The sequence below is a fragment of the Pteropus vampyrus genome, unplaced genomic scaffold, assembly GCF_000151845.1.
Source record: "Pteropus vampyrus isolate Shadow unplaced genomic scaffold, Pvam_2.0 Scaffold535, whole genome shotgun sequence".
Lineage (NCBI taxonomy): Eukaryota > Metazoa > Chordata > Mammalia > Chiroptera > Pteropodidae > Pteropus > Pteropus vampyrus.
This window is the reverse complement of record NW_011889316.1, coordinates 828,248-847,314: the sequence shown is the minus strand read 5'-3', so window position 1 is coordinate 847,314 and position 19,067 is coordinate 828,248. Positions and strand designations below refer to the sequence as shown.

At 30.8% G+C, this 19,067-nt stretch overlaps 1 protein-coding gene across 1 annotated transcript in view; it reads right to left on the bottom strand.

Moving 5' to 3' along the window:
* Positions 1-778: 778 nt before the first annotated feature.
* Positions 779-19,067, bottom strand: part of CUNH9orf84 (chromosome unknown C9orf84 homolog) — a 49,401-nt gene continuing 31,112 nt past the window's right edge. The window contains exons 16-25 of the mRNA XM_011383664.2: positions 16,616-16,685; positions 15,357-15,535; positions 13,539-13,656; positions 12,403-12,514; positions 11,333-11,454; positions 10,478-10,571; positions 6,704-6,835; positions 4,917-5,066; positions 3,304-4,270; positions 779-986 (exon numbers count right to left, since the gene is read on the bottom strand). Coding sequence (XP_011381966.1) covers positions 886-986; positions 3,304-4,270; positions 4,917-5,066; positions 6,704-6,835; positions 10,478-10,571; positions 11,333-11,454; positions 12,403-12,514; positions 13,539-13,656; positions 15,357-15,535; positions 16,616-16,685 — 2,045 coding nt within the window. The 3' untranslated portion in view covers positions 779-885. The remainder of the gene's footprint in view (positions 987-3,303; positions 4,271-4,916; positions 5,067-6,703; positions 6,836-10,477; positions 10,572-11,332; positions 11,455-12,402; positions 12,515-13,538; positions 13,657-15,356; positions 15,536-16,615; positions 16,686-19,067) is intronic.

Sequence of the window (19,067 nt, the reverse complement as noted above, 5' to 3'; positions counted from 1 at the left end):
AAGAGGAAAGTAGAAGAGGTGGTGTGAAGTCAAGTTGAGCCTGTTTCAAAAAGAAGGGCATGATTAACAGTATCAACCGCCAAAGAGAAGTCCAGTAAGGTAATGTCTGAACATCCTTTGGACATTTTGAACTTTCAAAAATTTTGCTGATCTGATAGGTGAAAATAGTAACTTGTTTTAATCTGCATTTGCCTAATAAGTAATGAAGCTGTATATTGTTTCAAATGTTTATTGGCTATTTTTGTTTCTTCTGTGAAATATCTATTCATGTGTTTTGTACATTCTTCTATTAGGTTGTCTTTTTCCTAACAATTTGTAGGCATTCTTACTATATCAGGAATATAAACCTGTTTTCAATTATGTGGGTTGCAAATTTTTTCTCTTAGTAATTGGTTTTAAAATTTTGTTCATGAAGATACTTAAAATTGGAAGTTCTCTGACTTCAATTTTGCCCTAGATTTTAACTTTCTTGGTGGTGGAGGGTTGACTGTGGTGATCTTCACTTCTTGACTCAGAGCATCAGACTAAGATGGAGGCTGGGGGAAAGATAGGAGGCAGAAGGCCCTTCAGAAGACAACTAAATAACCCTTTTATATACATACAATAAGATTTTCTATTTCTTAAAAAAAAAAAAAAGGCTTGCAGTGTTTAGGTGAATCTGGAGATATTTAGATATTATGACAATTATTATGCCAATTAGAATATTTTACTTACAAAGGTGCAAACTATAGGGCAGAATATATATTACAAAAATTTAATATAGAAAACCAAGACGATCTCCGAACAATTGCATTTCCTTTAATGTATGACCAAATGTAAATCATTTTGTTACTGGGTGATCATCAAAAACAATGGGATGTGGCATGTAGCACTATTCTTTCTCTTTCAAAAAAACTTCAGACGAGTTTGTCCATCAACTCTCCCAGGGACTTTTTCATACACAAGACGTCGTTTTTTGCATGGCGGTAGTTGTGAGCACATGAAATCTGTTAAAAAGAGAAAAAAGAAAACCATATTATTACAGGTAATAATAAAATGTAGCTATTTTCTTTCCAGTTATTTAAGTGGATCCTGTTTCTTCATTATCTATCTACAAAATTTAAAAATTTCCAAACTGGGATAAAATGATGAAAATTCAAAAAATTGAATTTTTTAGCATAAATGCACCTGTACCTAATGGCCTAGTACTAATTAGTGTTATATGTACATATTTGTATGCTCACGCTTTGCACAAATAATTAAATCTCCCTGTATTTTAAAACTAATGTTTTTAAGTTTTCCCTTATTAAGCCTGTTCCTTAACCCATATCTGTAATATTATAGAATTTATCCTGAACTCTGTTATGTGATATGTGGTAATCATGTACGACCTCACCTTGCATATGATATACATTAGTGCCTGAAATATCCTAGATTTGAATACTTACCGAGGTCAATTGAGTTAATCAATAAAAAAAGGAGGCTAAAATATTTAAAACCATTTTAGTATTTCTGCAGATATAACTCCATAATTGCAAGAGGTGGATGCTATTATAAGTAAATTTAAAAAGCAGTGTAGTAGATAATTTTATTATAGAGATCACAAATATACACCTACAGGACAAATGGAAATTATCTTGATATATGCCAATGCTTTGGATATATATTCTAGGGCTGCTTCAATATGAATTCAAAATGTGTTTTATTGTAAACGTATTTGCAGGTAATGATGTGCTATGAAAACCACAGTTAAAGAGTCAAAGGTGCCAGAGCGATAATGAAGACACTAGCATCAAAGATTTATATGAACTGTTTGAATGAAAGTATTTCATGGAAATAATTGGAAAGTGGAAAATTTTTAAAATACATTTTTAAAATATATTTTTCAATATTTCTAACCAATATTTTTATATGCTTAAAAATAGATTTCTAACTAATGAAATAAAATGTGGGTATACATTAGACTTCCAACTATATTCCTAAAAACTTAAATATTAAAATTTATTAAAAATATTTTCTGAAATATCTTGAGAAAATGAGAGCATTATCTTATACATTGGGGGCCATATGTTCAAGAATATTTAGTAACTGGCATGCTTAATTTGTTCCAGAGTATAAAAAATTTGGAATTTTCAATCAATTCATTTATGAAGCTGGAATAACCTTCATGTAAAAATGTGACAGAGCACAAATAATACAATAGATTAATCTCAGTAAGAATGTGGATATAAAAATCATAATAAATATTAGCAACCATGTTTAACAGCACATTAAAAGAATCACTCCTCAAAGTCAATTAGGTTTACCACAGAAATGACGAAAATGGTTTAATATTAGTAAACTCGTAAATATAATCCTCAGCATTAATAGGTCAATGGAGAAAATATGTTTGATTTTCCCCAAAGAGGTGCCCAAAAAGAGTCTGGATAAAATTTAGCATCTATTCCTCACAAAACTTCTTACAAAACTAGAGATAGAATACTTCTCATTAAAATCAGGAACAAAATAAATTATGACAATTAAATGGGACCAAATCCAAATTTTTTGAGTCCTGGATCTTATACAAATTGAGAGGTCCTCTTTTAATGAAACAAAGAATACACACAAATTTCTGGTTCCCTCTTAGGTGTCACAAAGGGCCTATGCAAAACAGGAGCTTTGAAGCTTAAGCTTTTCCCTTTCTTTCTTTTTTCGTTTTTTCCTATCATGGTAAAGTCACCTTTGTATGACCATTAAAACTTAACATTTTGTTCCAGATGCTCAGGTCAATGCAATAAGAAATGACACAGAAAGTAAAGGTATAATTACCGAAAATGAGAAAATAAAATTGTCCTTTTAAAAACTGACATCATTAAATGTTCAGAAACATCAGTTGTACAATTGTGCTAATAACAGTATCTATTTAATAGAATTGTCAGAATTAAATAATCCACATAAGGGCCTAGAATGGCACTTGATGTATAATAAGCTCTTAAATTTTAGCCCATTAAATATCCCTGCCTGACAAATAAATTAATTTTCTAATTTACTGATTTCTTTGTTTAATCTTTGTTGATTTTACCTTCTGCTTTATTTAGATTTGTTCTGTGTTTTTATTTTTAACTTAAGTTGAGTGCTTAATTCATTTAAAGCTACAAGAATTTGACATTTTCTTTGCATTTATTTTCTTAGAAATCTGTAATTAGAATTTAATTTTCTTTGACCCAAAGGTATTGACAATTCTTTAGGTGTAATAATTAAAGATTTTTTTTTTTTAATTTGGAGGTGGTTATACCTTTTTAAATTACATCTAAGCATAGTTTATCAACCGTCGAATCGTGTTACCTGTTAATGATTTCTTGTCTCCTGAGGTTGATGAAGATTCAGACTGCCTTTTCTGTCCTAAACATTTTCCAGTTCTTTGGAAGAAACAAAGACTGTTGTATTCTTTTTGATTTACATTAGAATCAGAGGCACGAAAGAAATCCAAACTGGGAACAGATGGTAATTCTTTCCAGAAACTCTTTTTAGTTCCAGCATTTGAACTTTCACACATGAAGCCTTCTGACTCATCGGATAGACATTTTTGCTGATTAGTGAACAAATTATCTTTCTGAGAGTACCATTTGTCACATGTAGTCTGCTGGGCACCATACTGTAAGTTGAATGGGTGTTTCTGTTGTTCCCATACATTTTTCTTAAAGTTCCAATGAAGAGGCGATTGAGAGCCTTCTAGTGAGAAGATAGGGGCAGATATCTCTTTATTTATAGGTCTTCTTGCTTCATATGTTCCCTTTTTCTGATCATTTATAAAATTAGGGGCAATACGCTTCTGAGTGTCAGTTGATGATATTCTGGTTTCACAATTCATTTGTGTTAGACCCAAAGAAAAGACATCTGACTGTGAATCATTCTGGTTTAGAAAGGAGTTACCGGCCGAGTTCCTTGATTCTGTATTAACCAGAAAAGGATTATTCTGTACTTTGTTAGGGTTACAACTGGAGTCTCTCCAGTATCTGGTCTGACTGTAAGAAGTCATAGGTGGTGAAATACTTGGCATTTCTCTTAGTTCCATAAGGGAAGAATTATAATTTGAAGTGGTGTTTGTGTCTTCCTGCACTGTCTCTCTTAAGTCTGAATACAGGTAATATTCATTATTTTCTTGAATAACAGACTCTGAAGAGTCAGAAGCTGAACTCTGAGAAGTAAAGTTACTAATCTGATTCCTATTTTCCCGAGGAGATGAAATTTGAGGTGATTTTGTTATGGAAGAAGAATTAATCTTGAATAAGGAAGTAGTGCCACAAAAATGCTAAAAAAATTAAAAATTAATTAATACAATACAAATACAATATGAACATCATTCAAGTAAATATAAATAATAATGCTTATCTACATGGAAAGGAAGCAAAATATAAGTAAGTAGTTCATTCATAGGTATTATATTAACTCATGTAATGAAAACATAACCTAATTAGGCTCTGTTAAAAGAAAAACATTATAATTTGCATCTATTTTCTAATCACTTGTAATAGAATTTTTAGTTATATAAATACCATTTCCTTGATAAAAATTTAAAAATTTTACCAATAAGGCTAAAGTTCTCTTTAACTGTTATTATAATGAAGGGCATCAGAATTTTTGGGAAGAAATCATGTAAACACATATGAATAGAGTGTATAATTGAATATTTGTGGGCAAAATAACACTTCAAAATGATTTAATGTGTGATAAACTGACTACTGAATTATCTATATAAGAGCTTTAAAATATATAGTATGATTGACAGCAAATGAGAATTTTATATAAAATTAGTTCAAGGAAATTATTTCTTTGCTATATGAAGTCCCAAATAATTACACTTGAATACTTTCATTTTGAAAACCCTATGGGAAAACTAAATACTCAAATGGAAAGGAAATAAACTCATATAAGAATATAGACCTCAAATAACTAACCTTTAACACTTTTTCTGGAACTTCAGGTAGGAGTTCCTGAAGTTCATGAAGAGTCGCTAGTAATATCCAATGTAGTGAAGGTCCTTTATTTAACATGAGCTGAGCCACCAATGGGTTAATACATGGAAAATCAAGTAAGTATGTTTCTTCCTAGAAAAGAGTTTGAGCAATAATAAGCCAGTGGTCTTTTGAAAGTGACTCATTTTATTTTACCCATTCTATCAGATTAAAATTTTTGTCATTGCACCTACACTCAATTTGAGATGTCTAGGAAAAGTATGGCCAGGAGGGAAAGAAAATTCTTCAGCAGTAAAGATTTGTACATTCTCAGAATTAAGAACTGTACAAATTCAGTACACTTCAATTTAATTTCACTCATCCATTCTTCAGATGACAATTGTTTTATCTAATGGTAGATTATCTAAAGAGAAATCTTTTAGGGGACTTAGTTTAGGACCTCAAGATTTCTTTAGCTCTCCCTTTGTAGACCATATATTATCACCCTTGATTAAGATGAACAATGTTTATGATATTTAAGAGATGTCATGATATCAGGAAAACCTTGTTGTAAAGAGGATAGGAAGAAATTTTATTGACCAGAATTGAGCCTGAAGTCTAAAAATGTATGTTTTCAGAGAGATCTCATTCTCATAAAAGTCTAGAAACATAACAGCCATCTCTACTATTGCCATATTCCATATTTTCCTGGGTTACACTGGCTTTTTGCATCCTCTTTGATGCTTATCAAATGACAGACATGTGAGCAGAATGGACATGTCTTGGTAGGAAGAAAATTACACACACACACACACACACACACACACACACACACAATCACAGTTAATTATACTCATGCTTGCTGATAGTGTTATGTACTGTTTAGGCATGTAAAAGTTCTGTGATTTAATATATGTAAATATTTCATTTTATTTATTCATTTTGTAATTTTAGTTTTTAAATGGGTAAAACAGTCACATGGTTCAAAATTTTAAAGGTACTAAAAGGTGAAAAGTCTCTTTCCCACCCCATTACCCCAGTTCTCCTCTCTAGAGGTAAACAGTGTTATCATTTCTCGATATCCTTTCAGAGATATTTTATTAATTTACAAACAAATTCATATAGATATTAATTTCCCCTTGTTTTACATGAATAGTAGTATATTGCATGCTCTGTGCTAGAATTTTCATTTTTCACTTAATCTATCTTGGAAACTATTCCATATTAGTACATAAAGAGCCTTGTCATTTTTTATGGCTTCATGATTTGAATATATTTTTAAAATAAAGGTAACAGAAACACTGTGTATGAGAACTTGGAAATATGCTCAAACAAAAGGAATTTCTAAAAATTAACTATTTAAACTTACAGGTACTTTAGAGGTATTACAACTTTACTCTTAGTTTTAATTATGTAATTGAATTACTGACAAATCATGGAATGATAAAATTTTGCTGCTCTTTTAATAAATTGACTATTCTTAAATGTTTACATTTAGAAATTAGAAAAATAGTTATGTTTTTTAAAATATTAGGTATTAAAATCATGAGATCACGCTATAATAACTTAGATTTGAAAGTTCATTATAAAAAATCTCAATAAAATAGTTCTGTGAAATTGAAAAATACAAATGATTCTGGAAAGTGATCTAAGTAAATGTGCATTATGGTTGTTGTTATATATGCTCATGCAAGCATTAAAGAACAAAAATATGCTACCAGAAAGGGGATTCAAATATATGTACTTATATTTGCTTTGAAAGATGTAATTTATTTATTCAGGAAATAAACCTTAGATGGTGAAACTTCAAGCCAGGATTTATCCAACCATTCATGAGGATCTCTCTTTGAGGTCATTAAATTATGGTCAGCAATTTGTCGAATTATCAGTGCAGTTTCTTCCACTCCTGGAGACATTATGAGCTAAAAAAATACATTTTTAATGTTAGACTATAGAAAATATTAAAAAGCAAAATATATCATTCAAAAATTGTTTATAATTAGAAGAAAAATAAAAGCACAGCAGAGTCTAATCTTTGAGCACTATTTTAGATATCGTTTATTAATTTGTTTATGTGAAATCCAGGATATTTTATTTGTAAAGATAAGCAATTTTCTTTTCTTTTTTATGATACCCTTATAGTTTCCAATTTTTGGAACTAAATTGTTTTTCTTCACTTCCATTTGATATTTATTAATAAAATACTTTAAATATATTTGGTGTTATATTTCATCTATATTGGAAAAGAAGCAATTTGGATATCACTAGTAATATTTAACATTTTGCTTTTTCTACATTAAACCTAATAGTCTTCAACTAAAATAAGAACATGAAAAATATAGTGTAGTATTTTTCAAAAACAAAGTTAAAAAAAGGCTATTTACAGATGAATTTGAAGCTGTATTCAAAAAAAAAAAATAAGGTTTTGATTTAGAGTAGCTTTCCTCTGTATTTTTAGAATTGCTCATTCACTCTTAGCTTATTTAATACTAGATACCCCTGCCAAAAATGTGTGTGTGTGGGGGTGTATTAAAATAAACTCTAAAAAAGAATTTCTTAATTTCCCCTACTTCCTGTCTGTTACTTGTATTTCTCTTAATGCTGTTTTCTCTTCTGAAATGCCAGTCTTTCTCTTCCTCTTTAATGTCTATATTTATCTTCTTTTAGATTCGGTTGAAGGAAAGGTAGTTCATGGATTAGCAGCTTAATGTGGATAGAAAAATACTACCTTAAACAATCATATCTTAGAAATATGAATATCCTGTCCTATAGTAGAAAATTTTTTAAAAAGGACTGTATAAACTTCACAAAATAATTATAATAGTTTTCTCTTTCACAAGAATTTTAAATATAAAACTGTTAGTATATACCTGGAAGTATATGTATTCTAAAGGATTTCCTTTAAATTGTGTTAAATAGATATAGCTGCACAGAAATACACTATTTGAATACTAATTTATTTTATTGCCAAGTTTTGGATGTTTTGAGAATATTTTACACTTCTATTTGAATATAAATTTTACTTTTAAAAGCCACAATTTTATGATGGTTTAATGAATATTACTTTCTTAGACAGAGCAGAGCTCATGGCTGGACTTTAGCAGATTCAGGAATCACCAAACATTGTTTTCAAATTTTTGCATATATGTGTATCTGTGAATTTTTTTGCAGAGAGTTCATAAGAAATTCACAGAATATATTTTTTTTGATATTAGAATAAAATATAGCATAACACTACTAGTATTTTCTTTTAGATTAAGAAAATGTACTTAAACTTCCTAATATTTCCTTTGTGGCTAGGCTCTTCGGGTGCCTGAGAATAAAAACTCCATTCTGATACACTCGAAAAGGCCAAAAACCATATTACTAAGTAAAGTAAGGTAAAGAAACAATATATTCTAAAATAATATAAATCTAAGGAATCCCCTTTAATGTAATCGTGTCATCAGTCAGAAGAATGAGAGGTTTGAGTATTGGTGATATAAGGGTAAGTAGAGTAAATTGATATATAGCTGTTTCTCAAATTCTATGGAAAAAATAACCAACTTTTTAGATTATCATGTAAAACTTCAAACGTCTTTGGCATAGTTTGATTCAGGCGGGATCAAACTTTTGTTTGGAATGGATTGTGCCTGGGCAGTACCTCCTGTTTCATCCTCAAATATCTTCCTTGGAACATGTCCTCTCTGAATCATGTCACTGTACATGAACACAATATCACTCATTGATATTATGTACTCAGTGTACAGAGAAATAAAAGGATTCTGTAAAGCATATTTTACATATAACTGCTTACCATGAGCTGGGAAGAAAAGAGGCTGATTAAGTGGTGAAACCACTTGAATGGATAAATGAGACAAATTTACATTTGCCATTCATTTATTTAGATAACTTTTCTAAACATTTTATTTTTATGTTTAATATTTATCATATCACAGGACCAAAATAATCTAGATTCAATTTCAAATAGATCATTTGTTGATTTTCTTCACAGGTTGTGCTTTGATTTAATTCTATTTAGTAGATGTTTTTTTGAATATTTTTGATGCATACAAGCACTGTGCTAGATGCTATAGGCTTTACAAAGAAAAAGGGCCTAGTTCTTACCTTTCAGGGTGGAGGATGTATGAATAAATACCTCATATTATAAGAAAGGTGCAAAGTATTATTAGGAGAATGGGAGGAGGAGAGATTTATCCTGATGGTATAATTGGGGAAATTTTCTTAAAGGAGGTAGTGTATAAATTGGGCAGAAAAAGACAGAACTATGAAGGCTGGCAGTAAGAGGACTGAGATAGTATTCCTGGTGGAAGACAGGCCAGAATGACATGTTTGTGCAGTGGCTGAGAGGTAGTAGTGTGGGGGCCTATTCAGGAAATGGTGAGTAGAATGATGCTAAAGGAAGATTCACTGGGGGCCAAATTTTGGAGGAGTTTGAATCCAGCTTTGTTTGAACTCTATCTTGAGTAAAGTAGGAAGCTAAGGAAGGTCTTTTGAGCAAGAAAATTCAACTCAACGACAAATATTTATCAAGACCCTAGTATGTTCTTGGCGCTTGCACTGTGCCTACTTGTACTGTGCTAGGTGCCAGGAATACAAAAATGAATAAATATGTTCCCATTCCTTCAGAAGTGTACAATCTTGGGAGTGAATATTCATAGCTGTCTTTCAGAAATGTTAAGTAATTGGTGTCAATGTATATTATACACTGGAGTCGGAAGAGTAGAAATGAGATTACTTAAGCTACATTAAAACTCCAAGTGAGAGGTGATGAAGGCCTGAATTTAGGGAAATAGCAGTAAGAATAGAAAGTAGACACATATTCTAGAGACACTGCAGAGTTAAAAGGGGGATTTAGCTATTGATTAGATTAGAATGGTAATGCCATAAACTAAGTTTGGAGGAGGATGAGAAGTTGTATTTTAGACATGCAGAGTCTGAGGTGCCTGTGGGATATTCATGTGGAGATTGCCAGTAGAAAGCTAGAGTATAGGTACAGACCTTAAGAAAACTCAGGAAAAAATTTTAAGGATTATACTCAGAAATGAAAGTTAAATTTGTGGGAATGGCTGAGTTTATCAATGAACATAAAGTGATACCAGAAAAGTACTGAGGCCCCAGATTGGAGGAATGTCTAAATTTCAGAGCAAGGACCACTGAAAAAAAGAGCTAAGAAAAGAGATTGATTAGAGATCACAAAAATATTAGTCTATTCATGTATCACAAGATTTCCATTTTACAGCAGATAAAAACTTAGTAATCTTCCATAAGTGAGCATTTTAATCAAGGGATATTTATTTTTAATCATATTCTTCTATGTTTCAAAAAATCCAAGTAGTAATTAAGAGATAAAATATGATTTTAAATTCATTAAACTAAAGGCTTTTAGAACAGAAGTTTAGGTGGAAAGAATATTCATTAATTTGAAAACCGTTCTTTATTTGGCTTTTAAGCAGTTTTTAGTTTGCCCATTTAATGTCTTTTTTTCTCAGGGAAAACATGAATTTGAGTATAATTTTGGTTTATGAAAAATACTTATGAACAAACATATGGGAAAAGAATACCTTTACATCCAGTTCTTCTGATTTTAGCCCAAATGAAACCAAAGCTGCATAAATCAATGCTAAGTGATAAAGTGTCTTTTCCGTAAGATGGTACCTAAAAAGAATTATATTACTATGCTTCCACTCATTGGATATCTAGTTATACTTATTAAAAATTCATTTTCTCACATTTCATAATGTTATTAGAATAACCTGGCTAAGATAATACTAGTGTGGCAGACTCATAGTTTTTTGTCTACTTAACGCTTTTCGAAAAACGTTTCCACCTCTATTCTTTAATAAGATTGTTCAATCTAGGGAATGCTGAAGTGGGAGGTAGGGAGAGGAAGGGGAGAAATTTAACCTATCCCCTTACTGGCCAGTGCCTCGGCATGGATTTTTTTTTTTTTGTAATTATTCCATAACGCACATTAGTAAAATAAAGTATAGCAAGATGCTATTTAGTTGCTGTATGTAATAAGATTTTAGAGACAAGTGATTTAAGAGTGACTTAACTTTTAAAAGACAAGTCCAGAATTAAAAAGTAATAAGATGTGAGACACGTAAAGCAGCAATTCTTAGTGAGGTAGAGAGGGGAAGATGATTTGCACAGAATGTCCAGAGGAAATATACCAACTCCAAAATTCTGATTTGATTTCCTATGGGCATCCTCCACCTTGAGGATCGCTGACTTTACATGACCTTCCCTGTATCTCTTTATCTTTCTTTTTATTTCTTCCCTGACCCAGTTATTCGCTGACTTTAAAGAACTAGATGAGCAAGGGGAAAATTTGCATTGCTACTTCTGTTCACAGAAGAGGACTGAGTAAGTTAAAAAATATAAAAGTGACTTTGGGTGAAAAAATGTTTACTTACTCCGAGTTTAATGTATTTTTGGTATACAAAATTATCCAACAATAGCTGTACTGGAATGATAATGCCATCAGTCTCATAATGATATTGTCTGATGACTTCTCACAATTCAATTCTTTTAGGTCCTACCGGAAAATAAATAAAATAAAAAGATTCACTAGGTTGAATAGTTGTTATGGAATTATTACTACCATATTTCAAGAATCTATGATATATGTTATAACCTGAGAAGAAGCATGGGTATGGGCTTCCATTTTATGAAAAAATTAAAATCACACTGGAAGTAGTAGGGAGAAAGCTACACTAGATGTAATACAGTTGGTGATAGCTTCACCAAAAAAGACTCATAAGTGTCCCAAAGCCCTAGATATGAAGAAAGCAGCCTACAGAGTGCCCCTATTTGGGCAAAGTCCTTTGTAGACAGGGATTTGGCTACTTCTATTGTTAACATTTGTTCATCAGTCAGACTTCTACCTTACCATAATATTTGCCATTAATTTATACTCCATGCCCTCAAACTGATTTCTGCTCCCCAATTCCACCCTATTAAAAAAATTTCTTTGTAATTTGTACTCCAATCAAACAAATATATCAGGTAGATTAAGTCAAGAATTTATACATCTTAATTTCTAAACTATATGGATTCTTTAAGAGAATTTCTCTCATTTTGAAAACCAGCTTATTTACAGGCAGTCTCTACTTACCTTAGAGGAAATTTCATATAACCAATCATGAATTAATATACTACTGCCTTTTAAGAAACATTGTGACTAGAATTTAGTTTTTAAACTTTTTAACACTATAATTATTCTATAAATGTATTTAAAATAGGTCAATACGCAATATTAAATTATTCTATATTTTCTTTGTCTTCTTAAAGTATGTTAAAAATCATAGGGCATCAAGGAAGCTTGGTGATAGTCGTTTCCCACGGTGGTGATTTTGGCACTTGTGGCCCATTTGCAAAGTTTTGGAAGAACTCACTAATAGATTATAGTTAAGCTCTCTAATATATTGCATGGTTATATATATTTTAATATATTCAATTTATATTTTTTACTATATAGTTTTACCTGCAAAATTATGGCAGTGTGTTCATCAATCGTCATCAGTACATAATACTCTGTACCACCAAAGAGTTTCAATGACTCACTACAGCATCTCTCCACTAGTGTGATATTATATCTGTAAAATACAATAACTTGGGATGATATAATGAAATGGCTAAGAAAAATTCTTTTAGAAAAGCTGTATTATCTTCCTGCATATTAAGTTATTTGAACTATTGTGCTTTTTCTTTCATACATCAATCTATTCTACTTTATAAGTTTGAAGAATGAAATTATGATTTACTCAGTATATACAACAAATTGAGATATATGTCTCATTAGGTATTTTGCTAAATATTACTGCACTTAATATTATTATAAATGTCTTAACCAATTTATTCTAGCTCTTTAAATAATAATTCATGAAACCAAAACATGCTACAAGACTAAAACATTCTGCATTCATCAGAATTTTCTGTTCTTTCTCATTAACACTGGCCTAGATTTTAATTACCTTTATTAGTTCATAGTTTTCTGTGAATGTCCCACGTACTTAAATACAAAAACAAAAGTATAGAAAATAGGTCTGCATTTTAACTAAAGTCATAGCACAGTTATTCTTCTTTGTGATACAGCTTAATGTCTATGACAACTCGTGTGCTATGATAAAATGTTTTATATGATTTAAAAATGCTCAGTGTTGGTATGACCTTAGAACTAAAAGTCTAAAAACTTTACATTTAGACCTTTACAGTCCTGTTTCCCAGGCATTATTTAAAGTCTTCTAAATAAGAATGCTCCTTCTCAGTATTATCAATGACCCAAAGATATGACCATATAATTCACAGAAAACCCACATAAAAATTCTTATTTGCTAGTAACAAAAGAAATGCAATTAAATTATAAAATTTAAACAAAAATGAATTTTTTCCTCCACAAAATTAATATATATCACCAAAAAAGATAACATTCAATAATTATGATGGTGTACTAGAGGGAGAGACATAACCCTCCTGGAAAACCATTCTTATGTGATATAATTCCAGGCTTTAATCAGAGGGAAATAGTGAAACATAGGCAACATAATATTTAGCCACTAGGATGGTTAAAGGTATATATATGTATACACCTTTGCTAAAGTTATTAAATCAATAACTTACTTGGATTCTAGCAACTGAAGAATTTGTGGAGTATTAAGAAGTCCTTCAGATGCAAAAAACACATATGGAATCTGAATTTCCAAAAGAAAACCACCAAAACTATCCAGCGAAGTGCTTCCTAAATAAGAGAAAAACTTATAAATATTTCTCTTTTTCCTCATACCCTAGCTCTTTTTATTTTTTACTAAACATCAGAATAACAGTTGTATGTTCAAAGAGTAGTATAAAAATAAAACATATTCAGTATAAAAAATCAGAAATCAGAATAAGGAAAGGTCTAAAGAATAAAGACCATATGTTATCCTACTACTTAGAAATAAAATTGAGTTAACAGATTTTACTAAAACTACTATATACTAAAAACAGAGGTTAGTACATACTTCGACTTTTTTCTATATAATTGCGTGTCTATACGCACACATGTACACTCACTTAAAAAAAAGAAAAAATAGGATCATATTCTACCTGAATATTAAAATCTGCTTTATTCACGTAAGTATATTGAACATTTACTGTGTAAACAAATTTAAAATTATGCACAATAACCCATAAGGAATGATATAGATCAATAGGAAAAGAATAAATACTTCAATAGATAAATGGACAAAGGACATAAATAGGCAATATTTACAAAAGAATGGCTATCCAAGATCAGTGCACATATGAAAAGACATGGGTTATGAAAGATATGCAAATTAACACTATAAAATACCTTCTGCCTATAATTATGTCAAAAGTTTAACAAACTAATAATACCTACTTATAGTAAAGATATGGGGAAAAGGATCCTCTCACATTTTCTGCATAAATGTTAATTGGGATTAGCATTTCTGGAAGGATATTTTGGCAACCTATAAAGGTGTGTATACCTTTAACCCACCAATTCATTTTACTTTTTGGAATTCTTCTTTCTTAGAACAAGTATATAAAGATATATAAGATATAAAAACTACTTTACCTTGCAGTATAACTGTGGAAAGTTGAAGCACTGTAAATGCCCCAAATAAGGAACTGGTTGAATAAATTAAGTTCATCTTTGGGGTTATGGAAGAAACCTCTAAATATTAACTAGGATGCCTTTCTTTTATCTTTTCTTGGGCCTGTGTTTCAATTATTTAATCAACTTAACATTCAATGTTATATATCAAAGTAATAATTGTAGTATTTAGTTTCATATGTCAAAGTAATAATTGTAGTGTATTTTAGAATTGAGTTCAAATATCTCAGAATTCAAACTTCCCACTCATACTTGAAGTAGATAGAAAGTAACTTATGGCAAATATTGAAAAAGAGATGTGCTGAGACTAAATATCTACAGGTTTTTGAACGTCAAGAATCTGAGAATTCACAACTTTAGTCATGTGATGTGAGGAACACAAAGAAACCAAAAGAAAGGTATACAAAGTGCTTTTAGACTCTTTTCTAAGTATGTTTGTATAATTTTCTGTTGCATATTAAAAGTTTTCTGAATCAGTCAACATACTATTACATATTTTTTCTCTAAAATTCAGTAAAATACTATTGGATAAAAATATCAAATTAACATTAGATATAATTGTGATAAAATTGCACAAGTAAAATTTATAAGTTAAAGGGATGAAGATAAATATAAGCAATAAGGCTTATTTTATAAATGGAGAATATGAGGTAAGAGATAGTTAAAGGACTTGCTCAATGTCACATAGATGGTGGTAAGGAAGCTTAGAGCTTGAACTCAAGTCTTCTAATGTCATAGCTTACTCTCCATAGATCAGAAATAGAAAACAGAAAATTTTCATTCTAATGGAACAGAAAAAGGATTTTAATTTATATTCTTACTATTTAAAACTGTATCTGGAAGAATCACTTTAAAAGCCATGTATGGAATATTCAACTTTTCACAGTGTTTAGTCCAACAAGAGTTTTCTACATAATTGTATTCCACGACAAATGAGAAATTACTCCAGGAGAAATCTGCTCCAATGTATTCATTAGGTACGACTACACAGGAACTGTTACTGAAATTAAAAGAAAGCCAAGAAAATGGAATTATACTTGTATCATTACTTACACAGAACGCTAAAAGATAACTGTTTTGGGCTTATTTTATTTTTCTCTCACCTATGCCTTCTTATTGTGGAAAAGCATTGGTGTATTTACTATTGATTTGTTCTCCAATTGTGTTAATCTCTTTTAACTTTTCTTTTTGATGGTCATACTGTGACTATTTTATATCCTCAAATGCAAAGGACCCTAATTTTATTACCTGAGTCCTGGCAATAACAGACAAATCACCCTGATAAATCGATCTCATTTTCTTACAAATGTAAGGTTTTAATCTTCGAGAATCTATGTAATAGAATATTACCTAACAACTGTGAAATGGGTTAATTTTTTTTCTCAGGGGGCTTCATAAGTGATTTAACAACAACAAAAAATGGGTTCTTAAATATCACAACTTTATCTTTCCCATCTTCAAATTTCACATAATAGCACTGACTATAATTAAAATTTTCTCCTGCTGCTTTTTACCCAGAGTGCTCTAGATAGATAGAAGTTAAAAAGTATCTACGTCTAGCTTTGATAAGATTCTATTTGATTTACATCTTCTCTTTTTATTATTTAGATCCCAATATTAGAAATAAATAATTTCTACATAAAATAAGGCAAAATAAAAACAAGTCAACACTGAATTTATTATTAGCAGGCCCTTATTGAAAGAATTTATAAAGGATGTGCTTCAGGAAGGAGAACCCAAAACAAAGGGAGGAGATATAAGAAATAATCTTGAGCAAAAAAACCTGCTAAAAACTAGTAAGCCTAAATAGGCAATCCTGTACTAACAATAACAATAAAAATGATAATTTGGGGATATTAAAGAAAGATTAGACTAAAATTCTGTACAACAACTATATATAACAAAAGGCAATAAACTGAATTAAAGCACTCTATGTAAAACATTTTTCAGGAAGAGGGTAGAGACTGATTAATTGCAGATTTTATTAAACTTTTTTAAAAAATTAAATTCTAGGAGAAATAGTGTGTTCTCTATAGAACTGGTATATTTGCTCCCCATAGATAAAGAAATACATTTTTACCCGTTTAAAACACCTTCAGATTCCAGAAAATCTTTTCTTTTGTTTGAATGTAAGACAGTCAATGTTAAACCTGTTGGGAAAAAGAGTAATATGAGAAAGGGTTTTTTCATTGTTATGTTCATATGTATTTTTTAGGCGTGTCATGTACTTCACTACCACAAAAATGAATTAAATATCTGCAAACAAGGAAATCAAAATTGCTTAAAATACAATTCTTATATTACTGTAATTTAATAGTTAACTTTTACTAACTGCACTAATAAGCAGATATTTGTTACAATATTTGTATATATTTCAGTTCAATCTTTTTCACTAGTCTTAGTCTATACTAGGTATATAGGGAGGCATTCATTATTAGCTCATTCATACATTCATTCATTCAATAAATCTTTATTAAGTAACTTCAATGTTCTAGGCATTTTTGTCGGTGCTGGGAATACAAATTAGGGCATGGTCCTTATCCTCCAGAAGCGTACATTTTAGTGAGGAAAAATCAGTTAACAGAATCATTTATTATAGTCCAGGATGGTAAGTATGCCAATAATACCTTGATGCACAGAGGAAAATCATTTAAATCAATGCTTCCTGAATAAATGTTTTAACTTATTTTTAAAGGATGTGTAGGAGTTAGCTTCCTAAGGAAGGGAGAAGAGCATTATAGAAGGAAGAGGAGGTGTAAAGGCACGGAGATATGAAACAACATGGGAAATAGTCTGGTAGGACTAAAGCAAAGAAATATTTTGGGAGATGGCAAAAGATGCAGTTTATAGACAGTGGAGAAATAGTAAACAAAGGGTGACACAGGTTGAGGGTGGTATTTTATTTTATTTTTAAGACTGAAGAGCTTAAAGATTAAGGGAAAGAGTTATTAGGAAGGAAAGTTGGGCTAGGAAATAACTAATGCAAGAAAGTGCTTGAAACTGCAGAAAGAGATGGGATCCAACGTACAAGTGAAAGATTGGATTTTGAAGGAAGAACATTAATCTCCTTTATAGAGAAAGGAGGTAAAAATAAAAGAATAGAATAAATTCTATTTAATAAATTCTATTTATTCTAAATAAATTCTAAAAGGTAAGTTTGGTAAGGATGGTAGAGAGGGAAACTCTCATTAATAAATATTAGAAGACATAATATCCTTCTAAAAATGAAGGGATGGGTGGCATGGTAGGGGTTCGTGCTATAGCCATTAGATGGATAGAAATGGGAACTAAGAACATATAGGAAGATCATATAGAAGGTATTAAGAGCCCATATAAGTTCAGAAAACATGAGTTTGTAGTGATACTAATCTATTCAATTTTCTCCAATAATGCTCAGCAGCTCAGGTATAGTAAGGAGGTTAAATGTCTTGGTTGATCCTGAGTTAAGGTTTAAATGGAAGGTAGTATAGAAGGATATGATTGATTAAAGTGATGGTCACATCACCAAGCCTGGAAAAAAAATGAGACAAAAAAGGACTTGACATATTATAGATCTCTAAGATGCTAAAGATCATGAACGAGCTAGAGATAGCTATAGACAGAGAGCAATGGATCAGAATTTAAAATTCAGAGGTAGGACAGTTCTACATTATCACAAGGTTGATGGCATGGCCAAGAAGTGAATATCATTTTTGTTGTAGAGACCAATGAAACTATAAGGTCAGGGTGTTCAGTGAATCTTTCACATTAAAGATATCTAGGATAATGGCAGGACTAGGAGTAAAGAGAATACCATGAGCTAAGTGCACAATTGTCCACAGATGATGGTGAATGTTTGGGTGGTTACTAGATTATGGTAAGATTGAGTGGTAGAGAATGATATGAAAATATGGCACAGCCTCAAAGGATAGAGGAGGAATAATGTTTTGGAAAAGGTAATAGAAAGTAAGAAATGGCCTTCTCATCCCTATGAGGTGTGTCTGTCTGTCTGTCTGTCTCTCTCTCTCTATCATTTACCTACCTACGTACCTACATACCTACCTACCTATCTATAGAGAGAAAATTGTCAGCTTCTGTATGAGAGAAATACAGCGAAAACAGTATCATTTGGGGAAAGCTGGGTTTCACTTAAGACAAGGGGGTGAAGACGTTTACATATAACACAAGGTAGAAAGGATTTGGCCGAGGGGGCAGTAATGGGTAGAAGAATGAACTGAATAATGATACTGTAAAAAAGAAGGACTTAGTTTCCAATTCTGATCTTATTACCTGTGAGATTTGGCATGCCACATCACTTTTATGAACTTTAATTTCTTTGTAAAAATTGAGTTAATAAAACCTATTCATAGAGCTGTTGTAAGTAGTCAGTATTATTTAGCAACTAGTAGTATTCAATAAAAGGTGTCAGTTGATAATAATATATATGCAAGTACATTTATTTACATTTAAGTACATTATAGTATATTTATATTACAGACTTATAGTCCAGATTGGTTTAAAAACTGGTTAGATCCCACTGAGTTATTTACTTT